The 18,656-nt window shown below is 38.0% G+C and overlaps 1 protein-coding gene across 3 annotated transcripts in view; it reads right to left on the bottom strand.

Annotated features, from left to right (window-relative positions):
* The window catches only part of LOC121316820 (ras and Rab interactor 2-like), a 58,297-nt gene that overhangs the window by 6,701 nt on the left and 32,940 nt on the right, over positions 1 to 18,656 (bottom strand). For 2 of the 3 annotated variants that reach the window (XM_041252043.1, XM_041252041.1), the window contains exons 4-8: positions 13,257 to 13,455; positions 11,103 to 11,214; positions 9,284 to 9,356; positions 7,971 to 8,062; positions 2,155 to 3,249 (exon numbers count right to left, since the gene is read on the bottom strand). In XM_041252043.1, coding sequence (XP_041107977.1) covers positions 2,155 to 3,249; positions 7,971 to 8,062; positions 9,284 to 9,356; positions 11,103 to 11,214; positions 13,257 to 13,455 — 1,571 coding nt within the window. The remainder of the gene's footprint in view (positions 1 to 2,154; positions 3,250 to 7,970; positions 8,063 to 9,283; positions 9,357 to 11,102; positions 11,215 to 13,256; positions 13,456 to 18,656) is intronic. The other variant, XM_041252042.1, reaches the window with a different exon arrangement.

The following is an 18,656-nucleotide window of genomic DNA, read 5'->3' as shown; positions in this document are numbered from 1 at the left end:
TCACTGTGTGTGTCTGTGTGTCTATATGTATATATATATATAAATAATTTTTTTTCTAAGTATACAGAAAGTTGGGTGACTCAGTATACTGCCAAAGGTGTCCAATGCTTTATTAGTGTTGAGGTGTAAATTTCTTTGCCATGTCTTGTACTTGCACTCATCCTCAGCCAAAGGGCAGCTAACTGTAAATCAGCAAAGTATACTTACATTATACCCTGATCAATGAAATACATTATAACCTGACCAATCAAATACGTTATACCCTGACCAATCAAATGCGTTATACCCTGACCAATCAAATGCGTTATACCCTGACCAATCAAATACATTATACCCTGACCAATCAAATACATTATACCCTGACCAATCAAATACATTATACCCTGACCAATCAAATACATTATACCCTGACCAATCAAATGTATTATACCCTGACCAATCAAATACATTATACCCTGACCAATCAAATATGTTATACCCTGACCAATCAAATATGAGACACTAAAAGGAGTATGTGCAGCTCACTGAAAACTGCTGAATGTAGACCATGCTACAATTTCCACATTTACACAATACTGTGCTCACAATGTACAAGGGAGGTCCAAAGACAAGTTACAGTACTCATCACAAACAAATGTAAGGATAAATATAATATAAACTTTACCGAAACTCAGCAATGAAAAAGCTGATATTGTTTCACTAGTGAAAGCATTTGCTAGTATTCCAGTTGTCTAGATGACCTGCAGTCTTGTTTAAAATGTCTAGGTCCACGCTCTCAGTTAAAGTGATGTGACGTAATAATCTTTTGTCTGGGATTACAAAAAGGCAAATGTTGTTGGGGTTTGGGAGAAGAGGGTTACACAATGCTGATTTACTACAGTACACTGCACAAAGACTATTTCTTTGCCTGCTCTCCTACAACACTGTTTAACTTGCTGGTTGTGGAAGAATAATGTATTACTGTGCTGAACTTGGCAGAAAGAATTCAAATTTCTTGACCCAGGATTTTCCATCCCATGAATAAATATTATGTAGGCGCACTCTGTCTAAGCAGTGGAAACTGGCAAGAACATAACTAATAAGAGACTGAAATCAAGACTTTGAAAATAAAAGTCTACTCCGAGTTTTTAATTTCTCATCAGGGAGACTGTTTAAATTTAAAATCTGTTAATATACGATTTGCGTGCATGAAACTATTCCAATTTAATAGTGTACTCTGTTGGATTCTATACGTAATGGAAGTTTATGTATGATAAGATCTGATAGGATATGATATGACAGGAGTTCAGTCCAGTGCCAATTGAGGCTGTGTCATTCTAGTGTTACAGTATGAACAACCAAGATGAAATTCAATATTACATTTACTAAAAAAAAAAAAAAAGTGATTATACTGTATAATGTAAAACAGTCAGGTACAGTTTGATACAAGTATAAACTAAACAGACCTCAGAGCATTACTTTAAAATTGCATATATATAACAGCATCCCATCTGCCTTGTTTTGTGCAAATAAACCTTGAACTGTTTTGCAACTTCTAATGCTCCAACATTAAATATTTTAGGAAAAGCTGCAGTAAGAGTTTCAAAACAATGACCTCATACCTTCATACTGTACACGAATCCCCATACATCGAAGAATAAACTAGTAACAAAACTGTATTAGCAGCTAAGGAGGGTGAAGGTCACAGAACAAAAAAAAATAAAAAAAATAAGAACCAACATAAAAGTCCTGGTTAGAAAAACATTAATAAAAATCCACCAACAAAAGTACAGGAATGGTAATCACTACAGAAGCCAGGGGCTGCAAGGTCATGAAGACCAGGTGAGGTGCAGTGTGGGAATCCAGCTTGGGCACTGCACCTGCTTGGTGCTTAGAGAACTCTGGTATCCGATTCCATCAAAATGTTTTGAAAGCTATGCTTATGCCTTTATATAGTACCAATATAGTTCATCTTTAATTTCTTTATTCTCCACTGTATTAATCGTTTTCAGAGGAAATCTAACAAATTAAGATTTAAAATTTGAAACAATTTCACACAGATCCAGCAAGAAAGGACAAGGCATATAAAACAAACATAAAAACCATTCTGCATTGTTAAGTTTTCAGTACAATTAGAAAACCATTGCTAAGCAATTGATTAAATAACTGACTTACCGATTTTTTCTTCTGGGATGAGTGACTCAATGGGTGGGTCAAGCTCCGAGCTCTGTGCCAGGTAGTTCTTCACCTGCGTCATGAACTGGCGGATGGTCTGCAGCATATCTGCTCCAGAGATGTGGCAGCCCTTGTTCTCCTGCAGAAAGCTGATGTAATCCTGCACCAGGCAGCCGAAGTAGGTGCGCTTGTCCTGCGAGATCTCGGTTATCTTCTTCACCATCCTCTTCTCGGGGGTCATGAAGGAGTTAAACACCTCGCTGACTTTCTGGAACTGGGTCTTTACGATGCGGGGCATGAAGAAGGAGCTTCTGTGCTTTTCCTTGGGCTTCAGTGGCGGGGCCATGCTCTCCGGGTCACTATCGGCCCTGTAATCGTAGCTGTTGTCATAATCCAGCGAGTCTGAGGAGGACGTTGAAAGGCTCATGTCGCTCAGTCTCTCCTGTAAGCAGGGGGCCAGACAGTTCACGCTCGCATTGTGGCTGCTTGTCAGAACTGGCTCCACACCAGGACCTCTGCCAAGGTTCCTGGCTACCACAGCCCAGAGTTTTTCAGATGAGATATCAGAGTCTCCCATTTCAGATTTTTTGTTGCCCTCGACCTCCGAGAAGCTCATGTATTTCTTAAGACGGGGTGGAGGGATTGGGGTGGCATTTTTGATGGGACCAACACCCAAGTTGTCCACCTCTATTTGTTGCTGCTTGATCCAGCTGACGGTTTCTGGCATGCTAACTTGCTTGCTGTCTTTACTGAGGGGGTGGGCTTTCCTAGGTGGCGTGGGTCTCGGTGGTCTCGAGCGGAACCAATCCGGGGAAATGGGGTCTCGGTTCTTGAGTCGTTTAAGCGAGCTGCCACTGCTGTTGCCTGCGTCCTGATGGTGCACTTCTAGGAACAGGGGGTTAACGAAGCACAAAGCCCCTTTGGTCTGGCTGCAGTCCAGCTCCGAAGGCGCACGTGTCCACAGGGAATGCAAGCCCTTGGTAGGGGGGACCTGCTGCTGCCTCTGTAGCCTGCAAACACTGTCTGAAGGCAGGGGATGAGCAGGACGAACGGGGGGTCTCTGCTGTTTGTTGTAAAGAGGAGAGTCCCAGAATTCTGTTAAAGAAAAGGAAAAGCCAGGAGAAAAATAATAATAATAATAAAAATTTAAATCAAACAGTATAAACTCTCCCAGCTCCTGACAAGTGCACACTCTCAATAGACTGTCTGAACAAGATAAGCAGCTCTGCTCTGGAGTCTCTGCACTAAACTGAAGCACAAGTGCATCTCACACCCTTACTTCTAGGGTGACTCAGGCTAGAAACAGCAGTGGGCGGACCACAAATGTCTGTGTGTGTGTGTGTGTCTGTGTGTGTCTGTGTGTGTGTGTGTGTGTGTGTGTGTGTGTGTGTGTGTGTTTTCTCTCTGGTCTCTCCTCAGCATTTTCCTGTTATGTAGAAGCAGTGAAAACTATTGAAAAAAATATTTTGAACAGCTCTTACCATGTTTTTTTCTAAACTTTTAAAAATGTTTTTAGTCATAGTGATCATCACCTATACAATAGGTCTGTATGTCGCCTGGGTTAGATATTTCCATAAAGAAAAAAAAAAAAACACATCTGCTACAGTACAAAAACATTTGTTGCAGAATTCAAATAAAAAAAAATATGTCCTGTTATATAACTTGATCTGGTAAGAAAACAAAACAGGAACCAAGATATCAGGCAACCAGAAATGTGTGCATTACAATAGCATGAAAATTCCATTCAGGAGATAAGTGGGCTTCCACTAAAATGTCTGTGTTATTCTGGGGGCAAGAAGTCACTGGGCGACAAATATTGGGTTTGCACAAAACATATGTAACACAGACATTACACTACAAGAGTAAGCATTACATAACCCTGACAATGAAGAAGGGAATACAGAATTAAAACCGAATTACTACAGGCAGTACTGCCCTTGAAGTACGAATCCATCCCTTTTCTATTTATAGCTGTATTCGCTACCAAAAATATGTATGGACTGTGAAGGTCTTGCCAGAGTCATGAAATCTGACTTGTACAGTTAACACTTCAAGTGCCACAGCTGGTCTTTATCTGTGTTCTTGGGATCACTTGTGACTGCATATCTAATTGGAAAAATGTTATAATTTGACGCCCATTGTCTTTATGGACAGCAGAGTGGGTGAAAGTTCCCAGTGTGCGGGAACAGTCACTCCTTTACAGTGCCAGTCCACATAATTAAATTAACAGCATTGTTGGACACTGTGGGATAATGCACTGGCATGTATACTGTATATGCCCTGATCCTGGCCAGGACACAACCTCATTTATGCTATTTTATCTGACATAATTGCATTGTTTGATCATAAATATATTTCCCTCAGATAACATCCTCAACAATGTAATATCCATATGACATGTGTGTCTCATAATTCCAGTAATATTGTCCTGCTCACACACATAACTGAATAGGACAACCTGCACAATGTATAGTTTATACACAATGTTTAGACAGTGATATCAAATCATATCCACTTTTGTTAAAAGCCTATATCCTTCCTGTAGCCCGCCTCCCCTAAACAATGTGTATTTATTACATTAGTAATTACCATCACCCTTTCGCTATATTAATTTTGACCAAAATCAAATGTATGACCCTGTGTGCACTGACAAGAGTCTTGAATGATTAGGATACCTCAGCAAGTGGCTCAGTACCTAATAAGGGTCATCTTTCATTTTAGGAAAGTATAGAACTATATGGGTTGACACTATAGCAATCCAGTGAGTAGTGTATATTAACTTTTAGAGAGAGAAAAAATAAATAAAAAATAAAAGGTAAAAACTGTAATAGACAGAACATAAATAAATACATAACTTAGATCAATAAATACACACAACAAAATGGTACCAAACTGTAAATTAAAAAAGCCACGTGTGTTCTCATGCCTGTACATGCCAGTACAGTCACTGCCTTCAATTATTAATGTAATAGTTAATCAATTCAGTTGCAAGTAGAAATAGTTACTATGCAATCATATATATATATATATATATATATATATATATATATAGAATCACTAGTAACACATTTGCCTGCCTGAACAAGTGTTTCAGTTGTGAACTATCCCAACAATTAAGGTAAATCCTTTTATAATTATGAACTTTCAAAGCTTTTCATTTCAGTATGGAAAGCATAGATATGTATTTAGAGTTGTCACATACGGATACATGTAAAATAAAAGTTTCACCCATAGCTAAAAACCACAAAAGTTTTTACCCAAAGTATTTCTCAAAAACACATGAAAGATTTCTTGTAATATATTTTTATACGTTTTTTTTTTCAAATAGAATTTTATGGTTTGATTTCTCACAGTAAGATACTGTATTTTTTTTTCTGCCATGTAAGCAGCTGTACCAATAAAAAAAAAAGTAACACATGTTTCGGATTTTTCAAACTATTGGCTTCAAATCATGCAACCTGATTTCACTGATTTGAATGTATTGTGTGGTTACACACCCGCCCAAAACACTCGTTTCAGGATTTAGTGATGATCTAATCCAGCAAAATGGTCCAAGGTGTTAATTTCTGCAGACATTGACTTTGGCTTCACTGCACCCCAGGAGTGCAATTAAGAAATAATTTATGAGATCCCTCACTGCTCATGATGAACTATAAAGAAAAGTGTAGCACCTCTTAGTGAGTCACTAAACTCTTAATTAACCCCATTTATACAGTGGCTTGCGAAAGTATTGACCTCCCCCCTTGGCATTTTTCCTATTTTGTTGCCTTAAAACCTGGAATTAAAATTGATTTTTATTTGGATTTCATGTAATGGACAAACACAAAATAGTCCAAATTGGTGAAGTGAAATGAAAAAAATAACTTGTTTAAAAAAATTCTAAAAAATAAATAACGGAAAAGTGGTGCGTGCATATGTATTCACCCCCTTTGCTATTAAGCCTCTAAATAAGATCTGGTGCAACCAATTACCTTCAGAAGTCACATAATTAGTTAAATAAAGTCCACCTGTGTACAATCTAAGTGTCACATGATCTGTCACATGATCTCAGTATATATACACCTGTTCTGAAATGCCCCAGAGTCTGCAACACCACTAAGCAAGGGGCACCACAAAGCAAGCGGCACCATGAAGACCAAGGAGCTCTCCAAACAGGTCAGGGACAAAGTTATGGAGAAGTACAGATCAGGATTGGGTTATAAAAAAATATCCGAAACTTTGAACATCCCACGGAGCACCATTAAAGCCATTATTAAAAAATGGAAAGAATATGGCACCACAACAAACCTGGCAAGAGAGGGCCGCCCACTAAAACTCACAGACCAGGCAAGGAGGGCATTAATCAGAGAGGCAACAAAGAGACCAAAGTTAACCCTGAAGGAGCTGCAAAGCTCCACAGCGGAGATTGGAGTATCTGTCCATAGGACCACTTTAAGCCGTACACTCCACAGAGCTGGGCTTTACGGAAGAGTGGCCAGAAAAAAGCCATTGCTTAAAGAAAAAAATAAGCAAACACGTTTGGTGTTCGCAAAAAGGCATGTGGGAGACTCCCCAAACATATGGAAGAAGGTACTCTGGTCAGATGAGACTAAAATTGAGCTTTTTGGCCATCAAGGAAAACGCTATGTCTGGCGCAAACCCAACACCTCTCATCACCCCGAGAACACCATCCCCACAGTGAAGCATGGTGTTGGCAGCATCATGCTGTGGGGATGTTTTTCATCAGCAGGGACTGGGAAACTGGTCAGAATTGAAGGAATGATTGAGGGCGCTAAATACCGGGAAATTCTTGAGGGAAACCTGTTTCAGTCTTCCAGAGATTTGAGACTGGGACGGAGGTTCACCTTCCAGCAGGACAATGACCCTAAGCGTACTGCTAAAGCAACACTCGAGTGGTTTAAGGGGAAACATTTAAATGTCTTGGAATGGCCTAGTCAAAGCCCAGACCTCAATCCAATTGAGAATCTGTGGTATGACTTAAAGATTGCTGTACACCAGCGGAACCCATCCAACTTGAAGGAGCTGGAGCAGTTTTGCCTTGAAGAATGGGCAAAAATCCCAGTGGCTAGATGTGTCAAGCTTATAGATACATACCCCAAGAGACTTGCAGCTATAATTGCTGCAAAAGGTGGCTCTGCAAAGTATTGACTTTGGGGGGGTGAATACTTATGCACGCTCAAGTTTTCTGTTTTTTTGTTTTATTTCTTGTTTGTTTCACAATAAAAAATATTGTGCATCTTCAAAGTGGTAGGCATGTTGTGTAAACCAAATGATACAAACCCCCAAAAAATCCATTTTAATTCCAGGTTGTAAGGCAACAATAGGAAAAATGCCAAGGGGGGTCAATACTTTCGCAAGCCACTGTAGATAACTGCTAATTAATGTGACTGAATCATGTAGAAATAAATCACCATTACCTGCACGTAAGATTCCTACATGCCTCCATATACCACTACCCAGAGATTCAGATGCTCTCATTAAGATAAAGCTAAAGAATGTTCCATTACAACTGGCCGAGTAGTTATCTAGATATGTAAGACTCTAAAACAACAAACTGTAGGTGCGTATGTATGAGACTGTAATTAGATTTATTTACAAAAAAAACAATCCTTAAATATATCTAGACAGTTAGTTCCTATTCGTTATATCTTAATATGAGTATTAGTTTTGCCTTTATAATTCAAGATGTTAAAACGCAGATTATACATACTTCAACACAGTACAACACTAACAAACAGATTAATTTGAATGTATACAGCTTGAAAGGTCTGAAATCTATTTTCCATTCTACAGCAAAGCAAGAAAGGTGTGCTTACCAACTCCCAGCTGAGCAATCTCTTCGAGGTCTGCCTGTGTCATCGCTGCTGCGATCGCCTCTGGTAACCTCAAGGTGAAGGGTAGGACGTCCCTTCCAAAAGAAGGAGTGGCAGTTAGTATGGTTGTCTCAGAAAGGGAAGAGCTATACATTGCCTGGCAGGATGCCATTTACTCAAAGTTGCACTGAAATGAAAAACAGCTTAGGGGAAGGGTTTTAAACTTGAGGTTTGATTGCTTTTGACTGCTTTCTGAAGATCCATGTCCAGGCAATGTGTGCCTTTTTTTTTGTTTGGTGTGTGTAAAGAGAAGAGATATAAATCAAATAGATAAAACTCTTTGTGTCTGTTTTACTTTTCTTTTTTAGTTTCCAACACAGTTAAGCTAAAAATGCATACACTTTTCCCCTCAAGCAATATAGGTCATATTTTACTTATACAGAATTATGGCAAGGGAACAAAGTTGTTGGGGTGTTCTTTTTCAGAAGGGGAATTAGTTGAATGTACAAGACCCATGGGAGGGATTGTATAATACAGTATTTGTAACACACTGGGGGTAAAAGTTTCTTTCCATTTTAGCCTTGCTTTCTAGCTGCCAGTGATGCATCAATACATTTTAGTTCAAAAGCGTTTGGAGCTGAGCTGATTAGAAAAAAAAAAATGACAAAGAGCACAACTGTGCGTGCAGTTCTGCATTCGAACAATAGCGAGCAAAAAAGATTTCATGCCTGCTTCCAGGCAGAACCTTGCTCCAAGAAAACCACAACAATTTTGCTTCCTAAGTTCTAGTCTCCTTACATCAGTGCATGTGCAGAGATAGAAACAGCTGTTTAAAACATGATTAATTGCTGTAGTAATAGTAGCGTGAATCCTATGTTAACCCACAATAGCTTTCTCAAATCTGTACCATTATCAAACAATTGGATGAAACCAAACTTGCCAATCATCATAGCCAGGCAGTGTGGGGACAGTGCTAGAATTAATGTGAAATGTTCCATAACGGATTTAAAAATAAAGCACTTATACACTTTGAATTATGTACCTCGGATTCATAATGCTTACTGTACCACTAAACCACACTGCTGAAAAAAATAAAGTAGTACTTGAAAGTATCCCTTTGCACTTGGAATGCATGGGGTTGATACCATGCTGTGGTACATTGAGAGCTAATATAAACACAAAGTGCATCTTGGGCTGGCTGACTTCATTCACATAGTTTTGTAGTTCTAATACAGGTAAATGCATAAGATCCACGTATATCACAATTCTGCATTTATATTTAAATTTTCATCACCAACTTTGTTTCTCTGTCTTACCTGCTGATGCAGTAGAAAGCAATGAGTCTAAACAAATCCGCAAAACTGATACCAGATCCTTCCAGAGAAAAGGCTACAGAAAGAAAAGCAACAAAAGAAAAAGTCAACATAAATAAATACAATTGGTATTGCAAAAGTCCAATGGAGCTCTTGCTGCAATGGAACTGACCTATTTCAGTGGAAACGAAAAGCTTGTTTTTGTAACATACAAGAAGTAAAAGGCTCCTTCATAATGAAAAACATCTGGGCAGACTGCATGTTGAGAGCAAAAATAGCACAGGTAGAGGAATTGGTAATCTGTTAGCAATGCCTGCTGGAATAAAATTAATGTTTTAAACAAAAAGTAAAACATTAACTCACACCCAAAAATAAAACACTGCTCGGCTGACAAAAAAAAAAATTAAAAAAATTAAAGAGAGCAAATTCAGTTCTAGGAGACAAGCATTGATTCTGCTAAGCTCATGTATCACAAGTACTGTACCGTACTGCTGTGGCAATGTATGCATCCCCATACCTCAAGCTTCACCTGAATGGAAAACCCTCTTAATGAGTTTAAAGTGTCAATTTTGTTTCCAGTCTGCATCCAAGTTTTGCCACACACATAGAACAATGGGGGACCGTATCACTCAGTCAACTGGAGTGTTGTGGTTTCTTTGCTGCTTTAGATTTGAAGGATTCCTGCTAATATGGTCAGTAGTAACCGCTACTAACCCTTTTATCTCATCATTCATAAAAAAAAAATTTAAAAAAACTCTTAGGTAAGCTTCTCTCTGGACATTCTGCAGGCAGAAGTTCTAAAAGAGACCAAGGCATGTGTGTTGACAATAGTCTAGCACGTCAAAGACTAGAATAATGAGCCACTCAGAATGTCCAGAAAATGGAAGTGAATGTTGTTTACAACTGGCAGTACAAGGTTAGTATCCGATATATTTTGCTATTCAGGATATGAGGTGCATAGCTATTGAATGTAAAGGATATTTAATAGCTGACAGGTCCTAAAACATGAATATTCTTTGTAATCAAGTGTTTCCCACTGCAGGATATATTGATTTATGAATCCAGTTGGGTTTTATTGCAAAACACAGTGCTGGTTGTAAGCCAAAACACAGTGTACAGACTGTGACATACTGTGTCCCAATAAAACATGTTTTAAAAAATGTGCGATCCTTGGATCAATAACTTTCCAGACAGGGGGAGGGAATAAATCTGTTATCAACTACTGGGGGCCTTTTCCTATGTCATAAGAAACAGGGTCAACTTTTACTAATCACCTGCTGAAGCTTTAATTTTGTTAACAATTTTTCAATTTCTGAAGGATATTATTTATGACAGAACATGCCTTGCAATTTTTCAGTTGCTACTTTCCTTTTGGCGAAGTACGACTATACAGTAGAGAAAGGTTTTTGGTAAGGAATTCAACAGTTTGACCACACTAGACTACAGCCACAAGTCTTGATGCACCAGCTGTGTGGTGTTAAAATACTGTAAAGGTGAGGTGTTGTTAACAAATCAATTCAGGTATGGATAGTTGAATAGATGGAGTTGTATCCAGTACGTGTTCAGTTGAGGGGGTAATATAAAGATTGGATTATTTTAAATGTTAAATGGTATCTGTAAGTTCATTCTATGGTTTCATCTACAATCTGTAGGTATCTTGTATACATGTTTAATTCCTAAACACAATCACTTTAAAACTGTTACAACAGTTGTAACAGTTCCAATTGAATACCAAACCACTAATACATTTTAAAAGTGCCATCAATACACACAACATAAGTGAATGTGCGTATGTAGCTAGTGTACTAGAGGGCATACTCACTGCACTGACTCTCCTTTATTGGGAAGTCTCTGATGGAGGGTCCGAATTCCGTGCCAAGGCACAGGGATATAACCTTCTTTTGCAGATTAGCTGATTTCCTCACCAGGAAGATCTAACAGGAGAAGGACAATGAGGTGCAACAGCTCCATCAGAACTACTGCCTGCCCATTCGTTTAGCAGAAGCTTCTGCAGGATATAATAGATCTCACTGAGTTTCCTCCACTTAAAAGTCTACACTTACTAGGTGGTACTGTGGTTATTCCACATTTTTCTGATCTTGATTACTTCAGAAGGTATACGGAACAGAAATAGTCTAAGGTGGCCCACTATGGAATGTTTACTTTAACTATCCCTTGCCTAAAGCTATGGATGACACAATCTGTCTCTGTGCTAGAGGTATGCCCAGTTGTCTTTTTTCATATCCTGTGCCAGAGGCAAGAATAGGATTTATGACAGGTAGGGGTGGAGTGATACAGGACAGGCCCTGATGATACTGCATAAAAAATCCCCTTTGTGTCTAAAAATAAATAAGAAAATTCCCTTAAAACAAGAGACGAAAACTGACAATTAGAATTGCCACCAATTCTGCAGTAAATACCAATTAATGATTTGATAATCTTCGCCTTTTACATATTTCAAATGTTTGTACATAATAAGCATATCCTGTTTTCACAGATTTTGTGTCTTTGATCCACCTGTGTATATCTGTAACACCCCTTCCTTATTTAATTTTATTTTATTTTTTTACATATTCCTGTCCTTTTATCTTAGTTTCCAAGTTATTTCTTTTCTTGTTAATTATTGTGGTTAACAGTTTACATATTTTTGGTTTCTTAAACATCCTGGGCTGGTATTTTTCCCTTGTTTAATAGCCTCTGTTAGACCTTTATATGATAATATTGTATTATAATTAACATTTTCTTCTCCTTGACTTTATGAAACTCCTTTATTTGTGCCAAAAATTCTAAAGCATAATTTTTATTAATTTTTTCAAATTCCACTAAATCTGCTTTGCATGGTCCAGTGGTTAAAGAAAAGGGCTTGTAACAAGGAAGTCCACAGTTCAAATCTCAGCTCACTCACTGACTCATTGTGTGACCCTGAGAAAGTCACTTAACCTCCTTGTGCTCTGTCTTTCGGGTGAGACGTTGTTGTAAGTGACTCTGCAGTGTATGCATTGTTCACACCCCCTAGTCTCGGTAAATCATCTTGGATAAAGGTGTCTGCTAAATAAACAAATAATATCTTCATTCTTAAGACATTATATAACTAACAGCTTGGGGTCAAGATGACCACTTTTACACAGCCACACGTTAGTGTTTAATTGATAAATTGCTTTATTAGTTCATTGGAAAAGTGTGGAATGTGGTCAGGTGGAAATTGAATTAATGAAGTCAATTTTCCCTGGCCACACCCTATAAAAGAACAAAGGACATGTTTGCTTAGAGAGGTGGTTCACTAAAGGCAGTAGGCCTAGCCTGAGTGGGAGAGCATGTAGGAGAGGTTGTTTTATAATAGTAGACACTGCCAGGAAACGGATTATGGTGTGGGTTTTGAAGAACATAAACTTAAGACAAAAGAAAGGTATTTTCAAGATATGTGTTTGGTTTTACCTGCCTTACGTTTGTTTAAAGACAAATTGTGTTAGTTAGTGCTCCAAAAAGGAGCTGGGATTTTGTTTTGGTTTTGTTGTATATAAGTGCGTAAACTACGGTAAAATATATACACTGACGCTGAGACTTTCTTGACCCACACACACAAAAGAGGCAATACAGCCCCGTGCCATATCATCTCTAAGCAAACATGTCCTTTGTTCTTTTATAGAGTGTGGCCAGGGCAAATTGACTTCAATAATTCAATTCCCACCTGACCACATTCCACACTTTTCTAATGAACAAATAAATAATAAAATGTTTAAAAATAAATAGAAATACACCAATCTCACTGATGCAAGAAGCAGGGGTGGAAACAAGACTCCTATTTAATCACAGTTTCATCCATTCCAGGTTTTACTACAAGCTTAATTAGTCACAGTGTATAGGCAACAAGCTCAGGTGTGTCTTAAACTCATAATAAAACCAGGAATAGATCAACCCGCTAAGCAATGGGATTCTTCTTTCCATCCCTGTGAAGTGTGTTAAATACTTGTCTCACCCCAGGCTGCTGTTGCTGCAGGATTCGGTGTGCCTCGTCGTCACTCAAAGTGAGCAGCAACCACACTGGATGGGCCTGGATGAGCCGATCCAGGATGCTGAGTTTCCTCTTCAGAGAGTCGTAGCCTGAGTCTCGGGCACTGTTCACAGTGTCCTTCTCCTGCTGGTACAGGCTGCTGACATGTTTTACGCTGCTGCTGCTATGAGAGATCAAGCAGAGCGTATTATAATCAGGGCTGTCTATTAGAAAAGGCAAGATCGGCATAGATTCATAACAAGCTGTAGTCCGCTCTGTCAACAAACTTGCTGTATTATTTGTTTAACGTTTGCATAACCAAAATAAAAGTTACACATAAATCAAAATGCAATATTTCAATATTGCCATGTTTTACTTTCTTGTCTGTGCTTAACTAGATAAAAGCAAGAGTCAATTCAAGATTCTGTGGAACACAACCTATATAAATATCTAAGCTTTTGGTAAAGTAGTGGAAATGACTCGGTACTATTAAAAAAACAATGCAATCATTTTATAATAAAGGAGGGAAACAGTTAGTGCCATAATTTAAAGTCAAGCACTTTTGTACACGTGTTATTTATTTAATACAAACAAGATATTAATACAATAAGTTCTGGTAAAAGCATGTGTCAAAGCAAAAGAGTTGCCTCAGGACTGTTGTTTGTAGCATTTTTACTCAAACCAGCCATGTTTATGCTAATCTGAATGTTCATAGCAAACACTTTGGAGAAAAATAACAATTTAGTCATTTCTGTCTTCCCCCTCATGTATTTCATGTAAACGCTGTTTTTATAGCTGACTCTCTGTTGATCAAGAAACACCCATTGCTCTTTCTCTTTGTGTTTTTTTTTTCCTGCTGGGCAAATATGATGCAATTTTCTGTATTGTGCAAGTCAAGCTCAGTTACCAATCCAGATAGTTCCTCTTGGGGGGGGGGGGTGGGAGTACTACAAATCATTTTCTGCGTATGTTTATGTGAGTGTGTAAGTGGGAAGCACACGCAAAAAAATGGCTGTACTGACGTATCTCCCTTTAAGTTTGTTTACTTGCAGCTTCCTTTTAATAACCTGCCATGTAGTGAACTGAAGAAATCTTAACCACATTTATGCCGCTTTTCATATGAACTGTGGCATGTGAAACCAAGAGGAGGAAATTAGTTTTTATAAATGTTAAATAGTGTATGGGAAAGGAAACAAAATGAGAATGACATGCCTTGGCAATGCTGTTTTGGAATTGACATTTAACTGAAAGCTGTACGTCACATTAACCACCTTCTGACTCAACCTTTAGACTTCAGTTTTTTTCAGGTGGAACGAGTTATTGTTTCAAGGTTTAATGATATAAAGTTTATTGCTATGCACTCAGCTATGTTTGTTTGTCTGCAACGTTTATATTTCATCATTCCCCACCCACTCCTTTTATTATTTATGTTTAACATACAGTCACGTCAGCAATAAGTTACGCTCCTTCAATGGTTTAGTGTTAGCAGAACTGAAGAATTCAACAGCAGACAAATGAAACTTGACATGCACAGAGAAACATCTGAACGCAGTAGGGATTCAAATGCATGCACATAAATTAAGGAGTGGGTAACATGTAGAAAACAGTATTAGGTCCTCTGCTATTCCTAATCTACATTAATGCTTAGATTCTGGTATAGTAAGCAAACTTGTTAAAATTGCAGACGACACAAAAATAGGTGTGGCAAACACCGTTGCAGCAGCAAAGGTCATTCAAAATTATCTAGACAAGATTCAGAACTGGGCAGACACACGGCAAATGACATTTAATACAGAAAAATGTAAGGTACTGCCCGCAAATAAAAATGTGCATTATAAATACCATATGGGAGATACTTAAATTGTAGAAGGAATCTATGAAAAAGATCTAGGAGTTTATGCTGACTCAGAAATGTCTTCATCTAGACAATGTGGAGAAGCTATAAAAAGGGCCAACAAGATGCTCGGATATATAGTGAAAAGTGTTGAATTTAAATCAAAGGATGTAATGTTAAAACTTTACAATGCATTAGTAAGACCTCATCTAGAATATTGTGTTCAGTTCTGGTCACCTTGCTACAAAAAGGATATTGCTGCTCTAGAAAGAGTGCAAAGAAGAGTGACCAGAATTATTCCGGGTTTAAAAGGCATGTCATATGCAGACAGGCTAAAATAATTGAATCTATTCAGTCTTGAACAAAGAAGACTACGCAGCGATCTGATTCAAGCATTCAAAATTCTAAAAGAATTGACAATGTCGATCCAAGGGACTTTTTCGACCTATAAAAAGAAACAAGGACCAGGAGACACAAATGGAGATTTGATAAAGGGGCATTCAGAACAGAAAATAGGAGGCACTTTTTTACACAGATAATTGTGAGGGTCTGGAATCAACTCCCCAGTAGTGTTGTTGAAACTGACACACTGGGGTCCTTCAAGAAGCTGCTTGATGAGATTCTGGGATCAACCAACTGCACCAACTGCATGCAAGTAATTCATAGACTGCTCTAAATGTACATTGTAATCTTCCTTCAAGTCCAAAGGTATCTAATCTACACTATCCCTACCTCATACTCTGGGCTCTGAATCATACAGCACATTGACGAGTGTAAGTAAAGGGAATTATTTATTTATTTATTTATTTATTTTTTACCAGTCAGTGAGATTATGATATTTAAGGTCTACATTTTAGGGTTCTCTAGATCATGGAAATGTTTTATTCCAAAACTATGGTGTATAATGTTATCCCAAATCTATCCTTTTAACACTGCTTTGATAGTACAGAAAAAGCACCATCAACTTCTGGAATATGCAACTTGAAGGAGAAGCAACAGCAACATTTTCTTTTGTACCCAAATTACAGTAGCTTTCAGGATGCAGACAGCATTCACTGTATTTTCTTAGAAAAAAGGGCGAGGTAAATAAACTGTAATGAGTTTGTATACATTGCATTGTTTTATAATTTTCAAAAGACAAAAATAAATAAATAAAAACAGCAAGTCTATTCACTTAGATTATTTAAAGATGGAGAAGCAGTGTTTGTAGGCTACTTTCAATTTGGAATTATGAAATACAGAAAGAATGTTTATTTACACCTTTCAAACCTGGCGTGATGTCTTTATCTTCTGCCCTTATTTTGGCACTGTCTGAAACACACTGTAGAAGTTATTACAGCGGGCATTTCCCCTGCAAGACTTTCTGATTAAATTTGTACGCGCAATTAGTCTGTGTCGGCATGTTTCCAGAAAGTTACATTGTCTGGAGTTCTGGGATGACTTGATAAGCAACATTCCCAGACAAGAACGGGGAAGGACCTCATTATTCTGGCAGTCTGTCCACATTCTCCAAGATCAAAGCAGAGCATGTCACTGAGGTCAGGGAACTCACAAATTGAGAGAGAAACATCTGGTTAATTACTTCAAAAGGTATACTGAACAAGAAATAGTCTATGAGGAGGCCCACTTCATTTATCCTTTACCTAAAGCTATGGATGATAAATTATGCCACGTACAAAGCAATGCTGCCCTCTATCAAACCAAAAATATATGTCCTTCGTTGTTTCTCAAAAGCATACTGTACTTTGTCTGACCACTTTGCCTTTTTGCTTCAGGTAACAGAATGTACACATTGTTTTGTTTTGCCTTGTAAGCTTATCAATCTTATCTTACCAATATTTTAAAAAGACTACCCTCTTATGAGAAATATTTGCATTTCCTGAATTAACAAACAAAAAAAAACAACACGTGTAAGATCAAAGATATACAGAATATTAAAAGATGGAGCGCTCCTAGCCAAACATAAGATCATTTACGTATAAATGGAGCAAACACTTAGATAAACAATACATGCATTATAAAATTTAAAGTCGTAAATAAAACACAAAAACAAATCCTTAAATGATAACCAGCAAGGCATTAGAATCATAACAAGCAATGAAATACCAGCTGTGATTCTTGGCAAGCCTGTAATGCTACAAAATGCTGCAAGGCTAGGCACTAACAGGACAAAACATGCAACACATTCCACAGGCTGCAGGCAACACCAAGGAAGGATTTGGGGATTATTTAACTAAGAAAGAAGCCAAAGATGCCCTCATCTCCACTGTAGCCAGATAAGTATTGTGGTAATCACACTGAAATATACTGAATCAAAAAGGAGGGGCAAGGTGTGGGGGGGTTAAACCCATGATCTTAGTCCTACTCATTCCTATCTATCTATCTCATACATAAACATACTGTAGCTGCATCTCCCTGTTCAGTCACAATAAATAAGAGAACAAAGCCAACAGCACTTGGCTTGTAGGTGCAAACACTGCTAACACCATTGAAGAAATTGTCAAGGATGGTCAAGGATCAAACAACGGCAGTTAGGAAACTACAGCAAAATCACCTGACTGCATTCACAGGCAGTTTTAAATCCAACTCGCCAACATTAAATACGGTTCAGAGTATGGAAACAGGGTTGATGTTGTCAAGAATTTTATCTCCTCTTAGTTTCCTCTTTCACCTCCTCCCCTCCTCCTGGTTGTTTGTGCGAAACCGCAGGATTTCAGAAGATTTTTTTTTTTCACTCAAAGTAATATGATTACTTCTACTCAGCAAATATTTTGCTCTTATTAAAGAAATGCTATTTTGGGCTTGAGATCATGTGCACATTTTCAGTAGCTCATATGGGAGTAAGAAAAACAAAAAGAAATAAACATGCATTTAAATTCTGCAATCTCCTCACTAGTGCATATAAAAAGCCCATGCTACCCAAGTCTACACTATTGGGGATAAGCAGTATTTAGAAATGCTACGTATTTAAGAGAAGTACAACTGCAACCATCCACAATATTCATATATAGCATTTATATTTGGAAAACAGGCCAATTGCTACAAAACAGACTCATAATTTGTGTCTCGTGTGAGTGTTGGATAATGTACGAATGTTCAGTTCATTTCTGCTGAGGCTGCCCAGAGGTTTCCTTTTCCTTAATTCACAAGTTTCATTTTGTGGTCAACAAATGCACACTTCAGCATGAAGTAGTTTCTTTCAGCACATAATCGTGCAAATGTAAAGAAATAAGGATCTACAGCACTTAATCAGGGTACTTCACTAACTGAAACCTGACTGGGGTTGACCAGGATGACTTCTCAGTAACATTCAGACATTAAGACATTCCAGCTTCAATTGACCTTGTCATAGAGCAGACAGCTGCTTATTCAGAATACGTTATTCATGGCATGTATGACATGGAATCCTCTTTTTTCTTTTAAAATCAACAGCCTGATTAGAAACTGTAATTAAACTTTTGTCATGCTCGCAAAATATCAGTATCAAATATCAATTAAACATGCTCGCAAAATATCAGTGTAAAATGACAGCTGATAACAGTTCCGGACCC

This window comes from Polyodon spathula, chromosome 6, assembly GCF_017654505.1.
Source record: "Polyodon spathula isolate WHYD16114869_AA chromosome 6, ASM1765450v1, whole genome shotgun sequence".
NCBI classification, from domain to species: Eukaryota; Metazoa; Chordata; class Actinopteri; order Acipenseriformes; family Polyodontidae; genus Polyodon; species Polyodon spathula.
This window is presented reverse-complemented; position numbering and strand designations above follow the sequence as displayed.